This window comes from Lepidochelys kempii, chromosome 1 (genome assembly GCF_965140265.1).
Source record: "Lepidochelys kempii isolate rLepKem1 chromosome 1, rLepKem1.hap2, whole genome shotgun sequence".
Taxonomy (NCBI): domain Eukaryota; kingdom Metazoa; phylum Chordata; order Testudines; family Cheloniidae; genus Lepidochelys; species Lepidochelys kempii.
In genome coordinates this window covers 324596597-324613753 of record NC_133256.1, presented here as the reverse complement: position 1 = coordinate 324613753, position 17157 = coordinate 324596597, and the positions used below count along the sequence as shown (strand labels likewise).

The window sequence follows — 17157 nt, the reverse complement described above, 5'->3', positions numbered from 1 at the left end:
AGCAGCATGGGGAAACATGCAATGCTGCACCCAATATTGTCCCTGGTCTATGGAGAGAGAACACCTCATTCCTCAGAATTATCAAGCTGGCATTGTATTATCTATTCCCCTCCTTCTTTGTCATTCTAAAAGGATTGCAGTTTAAGGGATATTTTATGGTATGTCAGCAAGGAGCCATCCACTGAAGAGCAAACAGGCTGATGGTGTTTAGAAACTCCCTTAGATACGGCAGAACCTTTGTTTGATTTCTTACTGGACAGCATGACAAGGAAGAAAAATTTAGGTGGAGCTGAAGCAGACTGAGGCAAATAAGACCCAGATCTTCTTTCAGTTCACATCCTAGGACTATGGATGGCAGGATTCTAGGGAAGAGGCAGAACATTTTTCTTCTTTTGGTTTTGTTGGGAAGAATATCTGGTAAGAACACTATTTTATTCCATTGCTAAATTTAAATCATTCTTGTCTGTTATAGTTTCTCTTAAGGGACCTAAAGTGTACTTTTGAGATCAGAACTTTTGACAAAAGAGTTCAAGGAACAGCTGTTTTGTTACCGGACTGCAGTGAGCCATGGGGCTGCATCAGTATAACTGTCAGGAGATTTCGGCCCATTGTGATCATTTATATACCATTACAATAATATTATGCCGGATGCTGTGCTACAGAATAACATCCATGGTTCAAGATGAGCGTATTGGGGTGGGAAAGCAGGTGAATTTTCAAAAAAGCAAAGTCAGTTCACTTTAGGCAGCTCCAGGTTTTGTTCATATTTCATTTGTGGGTTAATTGAATTAAAGAAAAATTGTAGTTTTTAAAATGACATGAACTTGACCTATGTTTGTAGCAAGTTTTAAGAAGACCTTGCCATAAAGACATGTATAGAGCCCAGTTCTCCACCACCTTAAAGCTTGTGTAAATGGTAACATTTTATACCCTCTTCTGATCTGGTCGCTTTTTAAACACTGATGTAGTCATTTACACTAAAAATCAGACTGGTAGTGTTTTATACCCACTTTGCACAGATATAAATGACTGTACCAGGTACAAAGCGATAAGAATCAGGCCAGTAGAATTTAGACTTTTTTTCTAGGTTCATGTTAGTGAACAGTTGGTGAATTAAAAACCAACCAATCAACCAACCAACCAAACCCTCTCACCCACCCCCCACAAAACCCAGACCATGGCATGTTAACTTGGCAATATCAGTATTTGGGTTCAGCATGAGAGCATTACAGATACACAAAGAATAGACCTTCTAACAAGCAGCAAAGAAGAATGGATTGCTTACAGCAGAGGTTTCTTAAACTGTTGTCCATGGACCACTAAGCACTGGCTGGTGCTTGCAGAGAGCTGGCTGGTCACACATTGCTGGCTCTCCTCCTTTTTTTCTAGTCACTAAGTTGCTTTAAAAACAGTGTTGCCAACTCTCATGAGTCTCATGATATTTGGTGTTTTCCCCTGTAAGTCCCAACTGCTTTAATCTGTAGATTGCATGAGGATCTCAGCTTTCAAGAGAGTAAAATTTGAGTGTACCATAAAGGCTCAGAAATCAGAAGGCAAAGCAAGAGGTCTCAAGATTTTTTTTTAAAAGAAATTCATAATTTTTAATAAAAAGAAAAGGAGTACTTGTGGCACCTTAGAGACTAACATATTTATTTGAGCATAAGCTTTCATGAGCTACAGCTCACTTCATCAGATGCATTCAGTGGAAAATACAGTGGGGAGATTTATATACATAGAGAACATGAAAGAATGGGTGTTACCATACACACAGTAACAAGAGAGTGATCACTTAAGGTGAGCTATCACCAGCAGGAGAGCGGGGGAGGGGGGAACCTTTTGTAGTGATAATCAAGGTGGGCCATTTCCAGCAGTTGACAAGAACGTCAGAGGAACAGTGGGGGGTGCGGGGGGGGGGAATAAACATGGGGAAATAGTTTTACTTTGTGTAATGACCCATCCATTCCCAGTCTTTATTCAAGCCTAAGTTAATTGTATCCAGTTTGCAAATTAATTCCAATTCAGCAGTCTCTCGTTGGAGTCTGTTTTTGAAGTTTTTTTGTTGAAGAATTGCCACTTCTAGGTCTGTAATTGAGTGACCAAAGAGATTGAAGTGTTCTCCGACTGGTTTTTGAATACAGTATCCCCGATAATGTCACGGCAAACCTGGTGGGTGAACTTTGTGACTATTTCACATTTGGGGACAATGTATACCTTCAAATCAGTGGCACTGCTATGGGTACCTGCATGGCCCCACAGTATGCCAGCGTTTTTATGGCTGACTTAGAACAATGCTTCCTCAGCTCTCGTCCCCTAGTGCCCCTATTCTACTTGTGCTACATTGATGACATCTTCATCATCTGGACCCACGGAAAAGAAGCCCTTGAGGAATTCTACCATGATTTCAACAATTTCCATCCCACCATCAACCTCAGCCTGGACCAGTCCACACAAGAGATCCACTTCCTGGACACTACGGTGCTAATAAGCGATGGTCATATAAACACCAGCCTATACCAGAAACCTACTGACCTCTATTCCTACCTACATGCCTCCAGCTTTCATCCAGACCATACCACACGATCCATTGTCTACAGCCAAGCTCTACGATACAACCGCATTTGCTCCAACCCCTCAGACAGAGACAAACACCTACAAGATCTCTATCAAGCATTCTTACAACTACAATACCCACCTGCTGAAGTGAAGGAACAAATTGACAGAGCCAGAAGAGTACCTAGAAGTCACCTACTACAGGACAGGCCCAACAAAGAAAATAACAATACGCCACTAGCCATCACCTTTAGCCCCCAACTAAAACCTCTCCAACGCATCATCAAGGATCTACAACCTATCCTAAAGGACGACCCATCACTCTCATGGATCTTGGGAGACAGGCCAGTCCTTGCTTACAGACAGCCCCTGAACCTGAAGCAAATACTCACCAGCAACCACACATCACACAACAGAAACACTAACCCAGGAACCTATCCTTGCAACAAAGCCCGTTGCCAACTGTGTCCACATATCTATTCAGGGGACACCATCACAGGGCCTAATAACATCAGCCACACTATCAGAGGCTTGTTCACCTGCACATCTACCAATGTGATATATGCCATCCTGTGCTAGCAATGCCCCTCTGCCAGCAATGCCCCTCTGCCATGTACATTGGTCAAACTGGACAGTCTCTACGTAAAAGAATAAATGGACACAAATCAGAAGTCAAGAATTATAACATTCATAAACCAGTTGGAGAACACTTCAATCTCTCTGGTCACTTGATTACAGACCTAAAAGTTGCAATTCTTCAAAATAATAAGTTCAAAACCAGACTCCAATGAGAGACTGCTGAATTAGAATTAATTTGCAAACTGGATACAATTAACTTAGGCTTGAATAAAGACTGGGAGTGGATGGGTCATTGCACAAAGTAAAACTATTTCCCCATGTTTATTTCCCTCCCTCCCCCGGCCCTGCACCCTCCACTGTTCCTCAGACGTTCTTGTTAACTGCTGGAAATGGCCCACCTTGATTATCACTACAGAAGGTTTTTTCTCCCCCCCCACCCCCGCTCTCCTGCTGGTAATAGCTCATCTTAAGTGATCACTCTCCTTACAGTGTGTATGGTAACACCCATTTTTTCATGTTCTGTGTGTATATAACTCTCCTCACTGTATTTTCCACTGAATGCATCCGATGAAGTGAGCTGTAGCTCACGAAAGCTCATGCTCAAATAAATTGGTTAGTCTCTAAGGTGCCACAAGTACTCCTTTTCTTTTTGCGAATACAGACTAACACGGCTGTTACTCTGAAACCCATAACCTATGTCCTTTAATAGGCCAATGCTACATGAGGATACCTTCAGTGAACAAACAGGCTGCATGCTTCACTGGGCTGAGCAAGGCTTGCTCCTCCCTGCTTTGTCCCAGCAAAGGTGAAGTGAGCTGTAGCTCACGAAAGCTCATGCTCAAATAAATTGGTTAGTCTCTAAGGTGCCACAAGTCCTCCTTTTCCTTTTGATTTTTAATGTGATTCAGTGCAGAGAGGCAGCAGCAGGGGGTATCAGGTGACTGATATTTCTAGCTATCATGCGAATACAAGCAATGGAGTAACAATACTGCATTAACATCAGTAACTTGCAGTGGCAGAGCCCCAGCATTTAAGCAGAAAATAAATAGTTTGAGCCTCCTGTCACTTGCATGGGTTCGACAGCAGTGTAACATCACAATTCATATCAGCATGAGAAGAGTTTCAGGTCATTTCTGTTCACAGCACGTGGCAGAAGGTGTGTGCTCTGTCCCAGCTGACATTCACAGAGAGGGCATGAAGTGAGCTGTAGCCCATGAAAGCTCATGCTCCAATAAATTGGTTAGTCTCTAAGGTGCCACAAGTCCTCCTGTTCTTTTTGCAGCACAGCTGCTACTCTGGAACCCTTCACAGAAGTGTAATTTTACTTTCCTTTTCAAATATGCAGGGGGAAAAACACTGTCACTTAATGGCTTGCCTGCTACAGGCAATGTGACAGAAAATTCTTCAGCTTATGTTTTGGTTCATACGTTTAGTGTTACTTTATCACCATCACCTTCTGAAGTGGCTTCAGGATATCCTTTAATAATAAACTCAAATCCACTTACGAAAGCTTTTCGGATTGATCCTGGAGCTACACATACTTACCAGGTAAGTTTTCAATTCAACTTGGGCAATGTGTTTAGTCTGTAGACTGATGCTTACTCTTTGGATTACTGAGAGCTGATATTGGTACCGTATTTATTCATGTATCATTTAATTGTAAGAGTTGCAAAAGCAGATCAAGGTATCTATTACAGGAAATTCAACTCTTATAGCACCCAAATAGCTGATAGTGCTTCTAGGCTTTTTATTGGTTTTCAAACACCATATTTGTTCCACATATCACAGAAGTAATTGTTTTGAAAAATACTAAGGTGAATAAAGAAAAGGAGGACTTGTGGCACCTTAGAGACTAACCAATTTATTTGAGCATGAGCTTTCGTGAGCTACAGCTCACTTCATCGGATGCATACCATGGAAACGCACGGTATGCATCCGATGAAGTGAGCTACAGCTCACTTCATCTCATGCTCAAATAAATTGGTTAGTCTCTAAGGTGCCACAAGTCCTCCTTTTCTTTTTGCGAATACAGACTAACACGGCTGCTACTCTGTAAGGTGAATAAAAGCACCTGGGGCCTGATTCTGATCTTACCTACCCCTGTGTGGATCAGGTAATGTAAACTCAGAATCAGGCCCTCATTGAATCCAACTTGTTGCACTATAACAGAATTTTACTAACTCACCTTAATGGGGAAGATTGTCAACCTTACTTAAGCTGAATCCAGTTTAATCAGCCCCTTGAAGGCTCCCTCAGTACTGAGGAATCCTTGGACTTCATAGAGCTGCCAAAGGGATGGTTTGCCACCCTCCTGGCTGCTGATTCAGATGGCATCTTTGGGGAAGGGAGGTATAGCTTGGGCCCCAGATATCCTCAGTTACTGGCAGGGCCCTTGGGGGCTCTGCACAGCAGCATAGCTGGAACAAGCTAGAGCAGTTCTCCAGGTTCCCTAACTTACTGGGAGGCAGTACAGATCAGCTGCAGGATCCGAGGGACAAGAAGTTAGCTTAAAGCAGAAAGGTGCAGCAACACCAGATTGAGGCCTTCCTTACCCCTAAAAAAATAGATCGACTTAGCTTTATCTCCCAGGGCTGTGAAAATTTTCACACCCTCTGTGATGTAGTTAGGTCGATCTAACCCCCATGGTAGATGCAGCTAGATCAACAGAAGAATTCTTCCATCACCCTAGCTACCGCTTCTCCAAGATTTTTCACACTTGCTATCTGGTCACCCCAAAGGGAAACCCCCCCTTCTGAAAATGTATGATGCATCTACACTGCAGAACCATACCTGTGCTGCTATAGTGTAGATGTGCCCTGAAATCTGTCCCAATGACTCCATTGTGAATTACTAAGTTCTGCAAACTAGTAGGCAAGTGAACAAACATGATTTAAAAAGCTAGGATGATGCGGCACAAATGTAATTAGCTCATTTACTGGACAAGCGTAGTTAGTGTTAATTATTTATGCTGTTGCATAATATTCTAATGAATGTGTAGTACCATATTTTGTAAAAGTAATGAACGCCTAGTAATGAGATACCCCAGAACTACACTCTACTATTAAGTCTTTGCTGAGATATGGGGAAGGCTATTTTCATGCATGAATTATGGGGGCTGACAATTAGAATCTCTATTTTCACAGCCCTCTGCTGCTGTGGTGCGAGAGCGGGAGGAGAGCATAGGGAGATTCTTACCTACCCTCCACCCACAGAACAAAAGCAGCAGAGCAGGTTCCCCACACATTATGCAGGAACATGCTAGCCCATGCACCAAGTCTCCTGCTTTGAGCAGTGTATAGCTAAGGCTCCCCCTCTCCAGGCCCACAGCAGCAGCAATCGGTAGTTGGAGGTAGAATTGTTCCTGCTCAGAGGCGCAAAGAGTGGTCCAGCTCACCTCCAGATAACATGCTGTATTTCTCCATCGTGCACTGTAAGGACAATTGAGCATCTCTTTCCTCTTCATTGGAGAGGCATCTAAAAACAGCAGCATCAAAGCTGAATATATAGCTTACCACACTGTTCATGAAATCAGTGAAAATGTTTAATTGTTGTGAATTGGAGGTATATTTCTATTAAGCAGGACCCAATCTGCTTAGAAATATCTAGATTCTCATTTAGACTGTGTGACAGAGTGGCACCCACCTCCCACGAGCGCACCCTGGTTGAGGGTGTGCATGCCTGCGATTTTTTTCTCTGCTCACAGCGACCCATCAGCCACTGCGTTTGTTAAGTGGGACTTCGGTGACTCAGCCCTCCGGCCAAGTCACACTCTCTCCATGTGCAAAACAAGCAAAGCCCTTCCGGGGGATACAGTCCAAAATGTCCTTCAGTCCTCCCTGGACTCAGTCTTTAATAGTCCAACAGGGACCTACTGCAGTACCCCCTCAGTTGGTGCATCTTCCTGTAGCCCTCAGTCTTTAACCAGTCCAACATGGCACCTTTTTATATGTATTTATTCCTATATACAATAATTACAGATTTGATTGCATAGTGTGCTACTAATAATTTGTTACATTTCAGGTTGTTACCACTGGAGATCCTGTTCTAGATTATGAAACTATGCCAAACAGCTTTGATTTGCAGATTTATGTCAGTGATACAGCTGGGGCAAGTGACCTTCAAATACTTACTGTCCAAATAACAGATGTTAATGAACCTCCTGTGTTTCGTGGCAATTTGGCAAACCAAAGTAAGAGAACTGCTTGAAAGTAACAAAAGAGACTAATGCTTGAAATTACAACATTGGGAAACTAAACCTTAATCACTAAATGTTATAGACAGAATGCCTAGCAATGCTTATAGTTAAGATTGGCCAAATATTTCCATTCTAGAGGGTCACTGTGGTTGTTACCTGTTTTATGTTTTCAGCTGAAATTTAGTGATTGATCTCATGCAGGGAGTGACTTCCCTCCTTGAGACTTGCACTAAAAATGGGTTAGGCATTTTCAAATACCAAAAGAGTGAAAAGAAAGCAGTGCTAGTGATAACAATAAATATTTATGAGCTTTTTTGATTCGTTGAAGTGTCTTAGTGGCAGCTATTAGAGACTTCCCATTTGATAGGGAGGTAGAGTGGGATCCATACAAGTACATAAACATCCGAGTACTATTTTTAGGCATCACAGCAATCCACAAAACTCCCCTTGGCTGCGCCTAACCATCTAGGCACCTAAAGTCTCTTGCCATCTAAGTTTCTGCATCTGAACCTCCTTCTGCGCATCCGGGTGCCAATCTCCCACCTAAGCCACACAGTGATTGACAAACCAGGGGAAAGACAAACTGTTTGGCCACCTAAATCATTTGTGGGGCCTGATTAGAGGTTGCCTAATTCCACATGAAACAGCTGGGGTGTGAGGCAGGAAAAGAGGCCCTCCCTTATAACCTTTAGCATAGTGGCTAGGGTTCTGAGCTGGGATGGGGGCAATGCTCAGTTTAAGTCCTCTCTCTGCCTGATGAGGAGAAGCATAGGCACCGACTGCACAGGTGCTCTGGGGCTGGAGCACCCACGGAACAAAAATAGTGGGTATTCAGCACCCACCCGCCGATCAGCTGTTTGGCAGCGAGCAGAAGATGCTGGGGGGAGAGGACGGAGTGGGGCCAGGAACAGGAAGAGCGAGGGTGGGGTTTTGGGGGAAGTGGCATGGCCTCTGGGCAGAGTGGGCGTGGAGCATCCACCCAGAAAAATGAAAAATTGGTGCCTCTGAGCAGAAGGGATTTGAACAGGGATCTGCCACTTCTCAGGTGAGTGCCCTAGGCTATGCAGTCTCCCTCAATCTCTCCTGTTGAAGTTGTTCCACTTTAAATAATTGAACAATTAAATATTAATTGGGCCAGAAAAAGAGCCTATAGCCTGGTGGTTAGGGCACTCCCCTGAGAAGTGGCAGATCCCTGTTTGAATCCCTTCTCCTCATTGGGCACTTGAACTAGGGCTCTCCCACATCCCGGGCGAGTACCCTAACCCTTGGGTTAAATATTAAGGGAGCTCCTTCTCCTGCCCAAGCCTGGCTGTTGTGTGTGGATTTAGGCAGCCTCTGATTGTTCCCTGCATGTGACTTAAGTGGCCAAACACCCACCTTCTCCCAGTTTGTAAATCACAAACAAAGATAGGCCCCTCCTAGCAGCCCGGATTTAGGCATGGAAATCTGACCTGAGGGTGTGGGGCTTAGGACATGCTCCCCACCCCCCATCAGCATCTCCCATTGGCTATTTTAGGCAGATCCCCACCTAGCCTGTTGGCTTTTGTGGATCACATTCTGAGGCACCTATCTATCTCCTCATATAGAAGTCTAGTGGCTAACCCAGGCCTTTCAGATTGCAGTGTTGCTCCTGTGTTTTTTAGTCACCTAAAAGTTAGGCATTGTGATGCTGAGTGTCTCGACATTCGAGTTCCTTCTATGGAACCAGGCATAGCCACTTTGTTATGGACATACTGTTTTGTGCCTTGTTGAAAACTGAATTGGATTTGGAGAAGCAACAAAGGTTTAAATAAATGTACTTTGTGCATGTGCAAGAGTTTCTGAAAGACAATAAAGCTAGTGTTCAGCCGGCGTGCACAGCAGTACAGTGAATCTGCATGTGTGTGAGAGAAATTTATGTGGGAAATCAGTTTTAAATGTAAGGTCATGGGGATTATGATCTGTGATAGTGCATAAGGAAAGAGACAGGGTTCCAAAAATACTATCTCCATGTGATCGGTGATATTGGCCCAGCTCTGTGTGTGTGTGTGTGGGCGGGGGAGGGTGCAATGTGTGGGAACTTGGAGCACCTCTGCTTCATTCACTGCAGCAATTGCTCAGGGTGTTGAGAAGGAGGCTGGAGTTCAAAAAATCCCTTCTTCATTCAGGGTGGGGTTTGGAAGGAGAGCAGTGTATGTTCAGTACATGGCCCCACATCTCAAAGAGGATAAAAGTAAATATCAAACAGCTGCCTGGCTCACTGAGCACCTATCTAGCTCACTCAGTAATGAGGGGACTTGCAGAACTTATACCATGACATCATGTAACTGAAGGCTGTATAACATATACATATATAAAGGGGCAGAATTAAGGTTACAAGAGAAATCATAATTTTGTCACTTCCTGACTTTTAAGAGTTTCAGTTTGAAACTTCAGTGTTCTAACATGTGTGTGTGTGTATATGGAACAGCAATGAATTATTAAACATTCAAAGATTTTTTTTTCCTACCCAAAAATACAGATGGGCCAGAGCCACAAAATATGGAGCCAGCTTATGAACTCCTCAATAGGTGGGAGAATGGCAATGTTATTTCAGGGTTTTGGCTCACTGGCAGAGGCCAGTGATGAAGTTTGGATCTAAGTTTAAATACTGATCCCTGCCAAAGTTAAGGATTAAGAGCCAGTACAGGTTTTGGTTCAGGCCCATTTCTAGCTGGAAAACAGCCAGTTTAACAAATAACATGTAAGCATCCCTGGAGTTCTTGCTTCTTTACTATACTTTGTACAAGAGACAAAATAAACTCCTTGGAGAAGGGCCTGGGTCTTCAGAGCATGGACAGTGCCTAGCATGTTGTGGGTGCTACTGTAAAAAATAATAATGAGATTTGACATGATGATGCTTCAGGGGATGGGCGCAGCATGAAACATGCTATATTTGGGAGCTTGTTAAAAATAATTGCATCAGTTTAACACTCAGCTAGAGCTGCAGTAAATCAGTGAACACAGACATAGGAGTTGTCTAACTGGGTGGGGTTAGTTATCAATACCAGCTGCCGTTAACACTGATGGCACATTCACTGGTTATTAAAATGTGTCTGTTTCTCATTAAACTTCATATTCATATCACTGTCATCTAGGAATCCTCATTCTGCTGTTTGGGGATTACTGCTGCTCCTTTGGGCACAAGCAGCCAGTCAGGGTCAGGGACAGATTAATATTCTATAAGCACAGGACACAGCAGACATGAAAAAATCTACAGTAAATAATGAGTTAAAGGTCCGCTTACTCATTAACTGCCCATACTAGCAATAATTCCTATACGTCTTAGGAAAGCTGGGGTTCCCATGTTTCCAATGATGTAGCACATGAGATCCTAGTCCTAGCAGTTCATGATATGAACTGAATTGACGTAGACACAGTGAAGAAAAAGGACAAACACAAGGATGGATTTTAAAGCATCAGGCCACAACTTTATTACATTTAACACTTGGGAGGGCTGCTATCTATCCTGTTAGCCATACTCTCACCTACCAGGCATTTTAAGTGGTTCCAGTGTGGGGGCTAAAGGATTCCCTACCCAATAACCCACCACTCATGTAGGCTCTCTTCATCTTACCCCTAGGACTCAGTTCGTTTTTCTGAGTCCTACTCCTGCCCACAAGGGGGACCAAGGGTACGAAAAGGGGGGAACCTCAGCCCACAAAGGCCTCAGGGTCTCCTCCTATCCCATGAACACAAGGCCCACCAGTAAAATCCCAGGTCTTTTACTTCTGCGAACCATCCCTTTTATCCTTTTAACCACACTCAAAACTAGCGGCAAGTTGCGATGAAATAACATCCTTATTGAGTATTAATTATTAAACTCTGTTCTTATTTAACTTAACCGTGCCTCCAGGATGCTGTGAGCAAGGCAAAAAACTCCCCAGCCCTCTGCCAGTTTGGCCCCTACAGGAAGAAAAAAATTCATTCCTGACCCTACAGCGGGCAAACAATCAGAGCCATAGCAGCCACAAAACACAGCTTCACGGCTGCTAGTACAGGGGACGAAGGGTGAGGCTGCTAGAATGGAGCAAAAAGCAAGAGGCTTCACGAGGCCGAAGCTAGGGTTTAAATTAATGAAAGAGGAGAGTGAGGGACCAGTCAGATCCCTTCCTCCCCAAGCTTGCCAACCAGTGACTAGAGACTTTGAAGGGGAAGGGCACCCCTGCATCCTCTCAGCACATGTTCTCTTTCCACATTCAACTGGGCCTAACCCAATTGCTGCTGGCCCCATCAGGTTTCCCATTCATTGAGGCAGGTGGGTGGTACTGGTCACAATCCCCCAATGACATAAAAATTCAAGCTAGCCCAGGTCATTTACCAATGACCAGTTCAAGATATGCTCTGTCTGTCAGTGATGTAAGCTTCATAATCACAAATATTGATGGTTGTCTATTTACAGCATGGGGGCATGTTCTTTTGACCCAGCTGTGTGTTGTTTTGGTGTGTGTTTGGGTATTTTGTTTATTTTGGAATTAGACAGAGTTGCAGAGTGAGTACATGCATCAGGTAATGACGTGTTCTGATACCTGTGTCTTTTTTAAAGATAAAATTAACATTGACTATATTTCTATTCATCCAGCTGTAATGATCTATATCTTGGAGGGAAATAGAACACCTCCTGGAGTTATTTACCAGATTGATGCATCTGATCCTGAACAGTCACAACTCACAGTAAGTTTAATTAAGGAAAAAAGAGAGAGAGACAATGCAATCCACTGCATCTGAAGTATAACTAATTCCCAGGAACTTTCTCCTCTGAACTCACTCATCAGGCATATAGAAAACGGAATATTGTCAGTTGAAATGAAACATTTTAAATAATAAGCTAGAATAGCAGAATGTTATTTTTGATAAGAAGGGACCAATCTCTCACCACTGGGGTATGGAGTAGGTTTTAAAATTTGAACACCCTGAAGTTAGAGTTTGGAGACAGGGTTTTGCTATGACCCACCATAGATATAGCAGGTAACGGGGTCTTTCTTACAAACTGTCTCCAAAACCCCTTTTCAGAGTAAGGGTTAAATGGGGCTTTTAATCTTTTATGTTACATTGAAGTTTCTTTTAAATGAAACATTGGGGAAATAACTCTTCATGCAATGAAACCTCAGCATTTAGCCATCTGGAAAGCAATACAGTGTGATTTGTGGCCAACAGCTTAAAAAAATGAAAAGGTTCTGGAAATCAGCAGGAATTTCAGAAAAGTCACTTTTTGCAGACTTTTACCTGAGAAACTGGTGAAAGATACAACATTATCACAAACAGACACTTCAGGTGTTACTTCAGCCTGTAGCAATACTCAAAAGACCAATTACATTTTAGGAGCTGCATTCTTGACCTCCTTACTCAGTCTTTTCTCAGTCAAACTCCCACTGAAGTCAATGTGGGTTTGACTGAATAAGAAAAGATGTAAAGGCCTCAGGATTTAGCTCTAGATTAACGATTATTGCCAATGAAAGAGAAAAATAACTGCAGTGAATTCTTCATAAGCAAAAGTCTTTGAATCTGTGATAAATCCCAGTCATAATAAGGAGACGCACATGCAGAAATGATGGACTGCTGGTACAATAATACTCCCAGCAGGAAAACTAGAGTGGTCCATTGATAAGAATTTGTTAGCTTAATTGATTAGATTACTCAGCCGCTTTTTCAGCAACTTCAGTTAAACATATCACAATAGGAGATGAGTTCTGGTTACACTCGGTTCTATTTCATTTCTGTTTGTCAAAGAAGTAACACAAGAGGAGTAGCACCAGTTGAGCAGGTCTTTCATAAGGCTGTAGGATTTTTAAGAACACTTTACTGATCACCTGGCTTATCATTATTTGATGCTGTATGTTCTAGAATATCACTTGTTAAGTTAGGCCTGGGCTACACTACACAGTTAGGTTGACTCAAGGCACCTTACGTTAACCTAGCTGTGGGTGTCTCTCCACTTGAATTTGGCTCCTGATGACATAAGTGCCCCATTACACTGATTTAATAACACCACCTCCCCAAGCAACATAGAGTCAGGGTCAACGTAGTTAGGTCGACGCAATGTGAGTGGGGGTGAGAATTATTCTGATAAAAATGTGACACAATGACTAGCTTGGTATGTGACCATGTCTCTTTCTAATGGGGACCACTGTCATGCCCTGCTTGCTATTTACCAGAAGATCTACTTCTATAGCTCAAGTGACAGTGGCTTGTGTTTCTGGTGATGAATGTCCTGGGTTTGATCCTGCTGGTGACCACGATGCCTGTACATTTCCATACACAGAGTTCTGGGAATACTGTAAATGTGGGGCATATATTTCCTTGATCCATTCTGTATGCCAGTGAATGAATGGCTGGATGTTTTAAAAAGATACAGATACTAATTCATAATCCTTTTATTCCAGTATTCATGTACCCCTGTGTCACAGCCATTCATGGTTTCTCAAACTGGAACCATTTCTTCCACAAAAGAATTTGATTTTGAGAGAGATCCACATCTGTAAGTATTCATTTTGATCCTCTGATCATTCTCGTTGTTCATTGTTAACAGAGACCTACTGCATGTAATCCACGGTGTGATTCTGGTTTGATTTTGTTTTTATTTAACAGTTATTTGTTAAACATAACAGTGACAGACCGCCTAGGGCTGAGCACCACCAGGGCAGTGATAGTCAACATCATTAACACCAATGACGAAACACCTTACTTTACCACGTAAGTGAAACGATCACTTTGCACCCTAAAAATACACATAGTTCTCAGACTTTTCAGCCTCAGCATTATTGGTTCAACCTTTTGGGAGACTCTATAGCATAGCCATTAACTGATACAATGTCTCATTGTTTCCATGTACTTCTCCCTCTTTCTATATCCATCTTTTTTAAACTTAGATTGTAAGCTATTTGGGGCAGGGTCTATCTTTTTGTTCAGAGCCTATCACAGTGGGGTCCTGCTCCATGACTGGGGCTCTGAGGTGCCACGACCATACACATAATAATAAACTAATGATAATACATAAGAACAGCCATACTGGGTCTGACCAATGGTCCTTCCAGCCCAGTATCCTGTCTTCCAACAGTGGCCAATGCCAGGTGTTTCAGAGGGAATGAACAGAACAGGGTAATCATCAAATGATCCATTCTCTGTCACCCATTCCCAGCTTCTGGCAAACATTAATAACTATTCTAATAACTGTTGCTAAAACACTATTTTCATTTTGTTATGACTTCTTAGTCTCTTGTTGGACGTTTTTATCAGTTTCTTTCCATTATCCCTGTACATGTTATTACAGTTAATTTTCAAAGCTTGTGTTTGATGCTAAGTCAAGCATGAAGACATACACTCTGTCTGGCTGAAACTCACCCCTGTGCAGAATGTCAAAATAAGGTCTATGGTTCGGATCCACAAAGGTACTTAGACTCCTTACTGCCATCGATTTAAACTGGAAGTTAGGAGCCTAAATATCTTTATGGATCCAGGCCCTAAGTCCCAATTTTAGGGTCCACTGCAATGCATAAGCCCCCTGTGACGAAGTGGGACTGTTCTTAATGTTTCCTCTGAATAGTGTGGGGGTGCCTCAGTTTCCCCTATGCAGTTCTTAAGTATCTAGGTGGTGGGGTAAGGGTGTATGATCACTGCAGAGCCCTAGAAGGCAGGTGTGTGCAGGAGTCTGGCCACAGAGAATGGCTGACACCCTGTTTCCGGGCAACTGATGATCTGGGCCCTTCCCCCCTGCAAGGTGAGAGCTAAAGGGTTGGAGAACAAAGGAATCAGGTGACCTCCTGGCCTGGGAAAGGAACAAAGCCAAGAGGACAAAGCCAACTTCTTGTCAGCAAGTTAAGGAAGTATGGGCTGGATGAATGCACTATAAGGTGGGTAGAAAGCTGGCTAGATTGTCGGGCTCAACGGGTAGTGATCAATGGCTCCATGTCTAGTTGGCAGCCGGTATCAAGTGGAGTGCCCCAAGGGTCGGTCCTGGGGCCGGTTTTATTCAATATCTTCATAAATGATCTGGAGGATGGTGTGGATTGCACTCTCAGCAAATTTGCAGATGATACTAAACTGGGAGGAGTGGTAGATACGCTGGAGGGGAGGGATAGGATACAGAAGGACCTAGACCAATTGGAGGATTGGGCCAAAAGGAATCTGATGAGGTTCAATAAGGATAAGTGCAGGGTCCTGCACTTAGGACGGAAGAACCCAATGCACAGCTACAGACTAGGGACCGAATGGCTAGGCAGCAGTTCTGCGGAAAAGGACCTAGGGGTGACAGTGGACGAGAAGCTGGATATGAGTCAGCAGTGTGTCCTTGTTGCCAAGAAGGCCAATGGCATTTTGGGATGTATAAGTAGGGGCATAGCGAGCAGATCGAGGGACGTGATCGTTCCCCTCTATTCGACATTGGTGAGGCCTCATCTGGAGTACTGTGTCCAGTTTTGGGCCCCACACTTCAAGAAGGATGTGGATAAATTGGAGAGAGTCCAGCGAAGGGCAACAAAAATGATTAGGGGACTGGAACACATGAGTTATGAGGAGAGGCTGAGGGAGCTGGGATTGTTTAGCCTGCAGAAGAGAAGAATGAGGGGGGATTTGATAGCTGCTTTCAACTACCTGAAAGGGGGTTCCAAAGAGGATGGCTCTAGACTGTTCTCAATGGTAGCAGATGACAGAACGAGGAGTAATGGTCTCAAGTTGCAGTGGGGGAGGTTTAGATTGGATATTAGGAAAAACTTTTTCACTAAGAGGGTGGTGAAACACTGGAATGCGTTACCTAGGGAGGTGGTAGAATCTCCTTCCTTAGAGGTTTTTAAGGTCAGGCTTGACAAAGCCCTGGCTGGGATGATTTAACTGGGAATTGGTCCTGCTTTGAGCAGGGGGTTGGACTAGATGACCTTCTGGGGTCCCTTCCAACCCTGATATTCTATGATTCTAGGAGGAGGGGCTGGAGGGAGTTTCAGTTTGGGGCTGGCTGGAGACATGGAGTGAAGGGCAGACATGGTTGTCTGGCTCACTGCCCCTAAAATGGACCCAGCTGAGGGGTCCGATTCTCTGCACCTACAAGCTCTGTTTTAGACCATGTTCCTGTCGTATAATAAACCTCTGTTTTACTGGCTGGCTGGGAGTCACGTCTGACTGTGAAGCTGGGGTGTAGGACCCTCTGGCTTCCCCAGGAGCCCCGCCTGAGCGGACTTGCTGTGGGAAGCACACGGAGGGGCAGAGTATGCTGAATGCTCTGAGGTCAGACCCAGGAAGGTGGAAGCCGTGTGAGCTGTGTGTCCTGAAGACAGGCTGCTCACAGAAAGGAGACTTCCCCAGAGTCCTGACTGGCTTCATGGGGAGCAGTTCCAGAGCATCACCCAGGGACTCCGTGACACCCCCTACTCAGGTGCCACCTTTAGGTACCTAAACATTTTCTGTAAAAGTTCCCTAGCTACCTTTCTGCCTCTGGACATGTGAGCTGCTGCCTCCCTCTAGGGGTCTGGACACCTGTCTCCTGCCTAACTCCCAGCACGATCCATGAACTGAGGGAAGATAGGCATTCACCTGCCTATCTTCCCTGCAGAGCCTGATCCGGCAGCCACCCTGAGCAAGTTTTGGTGTCAACAAGGTTATTTTACAGTGGAAAGGAATGTGGGCTATAATGGTTAGAGCAGGTGCCTGGTAGGTTGAACTCCCAAATTCTTGATCTGACTCTGCTAACGACTGCCTGTGTGGTCTTGGACAAATCACTGAAATATTGTATCCATTTTATAGAGGTTATCTACCTCAAAGCAGTGTTAGAATTAAGGGCCTTAATCTTCACTTGCACAGAGAAAGGCTCTAATTCTTCTCCTGAT

The 17157-nt window shown here is 43.8% G+C and overlaps 1 protein-coding gene across 1 annotated transcript in view; it reads left to right on the top strand.

The window, feature by feature from the left end:
- Positions 1-345: 345 nt before the first annotated feature.
- The window catches only part of CDHR3 (cadherin related family member 3), a 62312-nt gene continuing 45500 nt past the window's right edge, over positions 346-17157 (top strand). Inside the window, exons 1-6 of the mRNA XM_073331857.1 lie at positions 346-417; positions 4475-4677; positions 7150-7318; positions 11925-12016; positions 13726-13820; positions 13931-14035. Coding sequence (XP_073187958.1) covers positions 348-417; positions 4475-4677; positions 7150-7318; positions 11925-12016; positions 13726-13820; positions 13931-14035 — 734 coding nt within the window. The 5' untranslated portion in view covers positions 346-347. The remainder of the gene's footprint in view (positions 418-4474; positions 4678-7149; positions 7319-11924; positions 12017-13725; positions 13821-13930; positions 14036-17157) is intronic.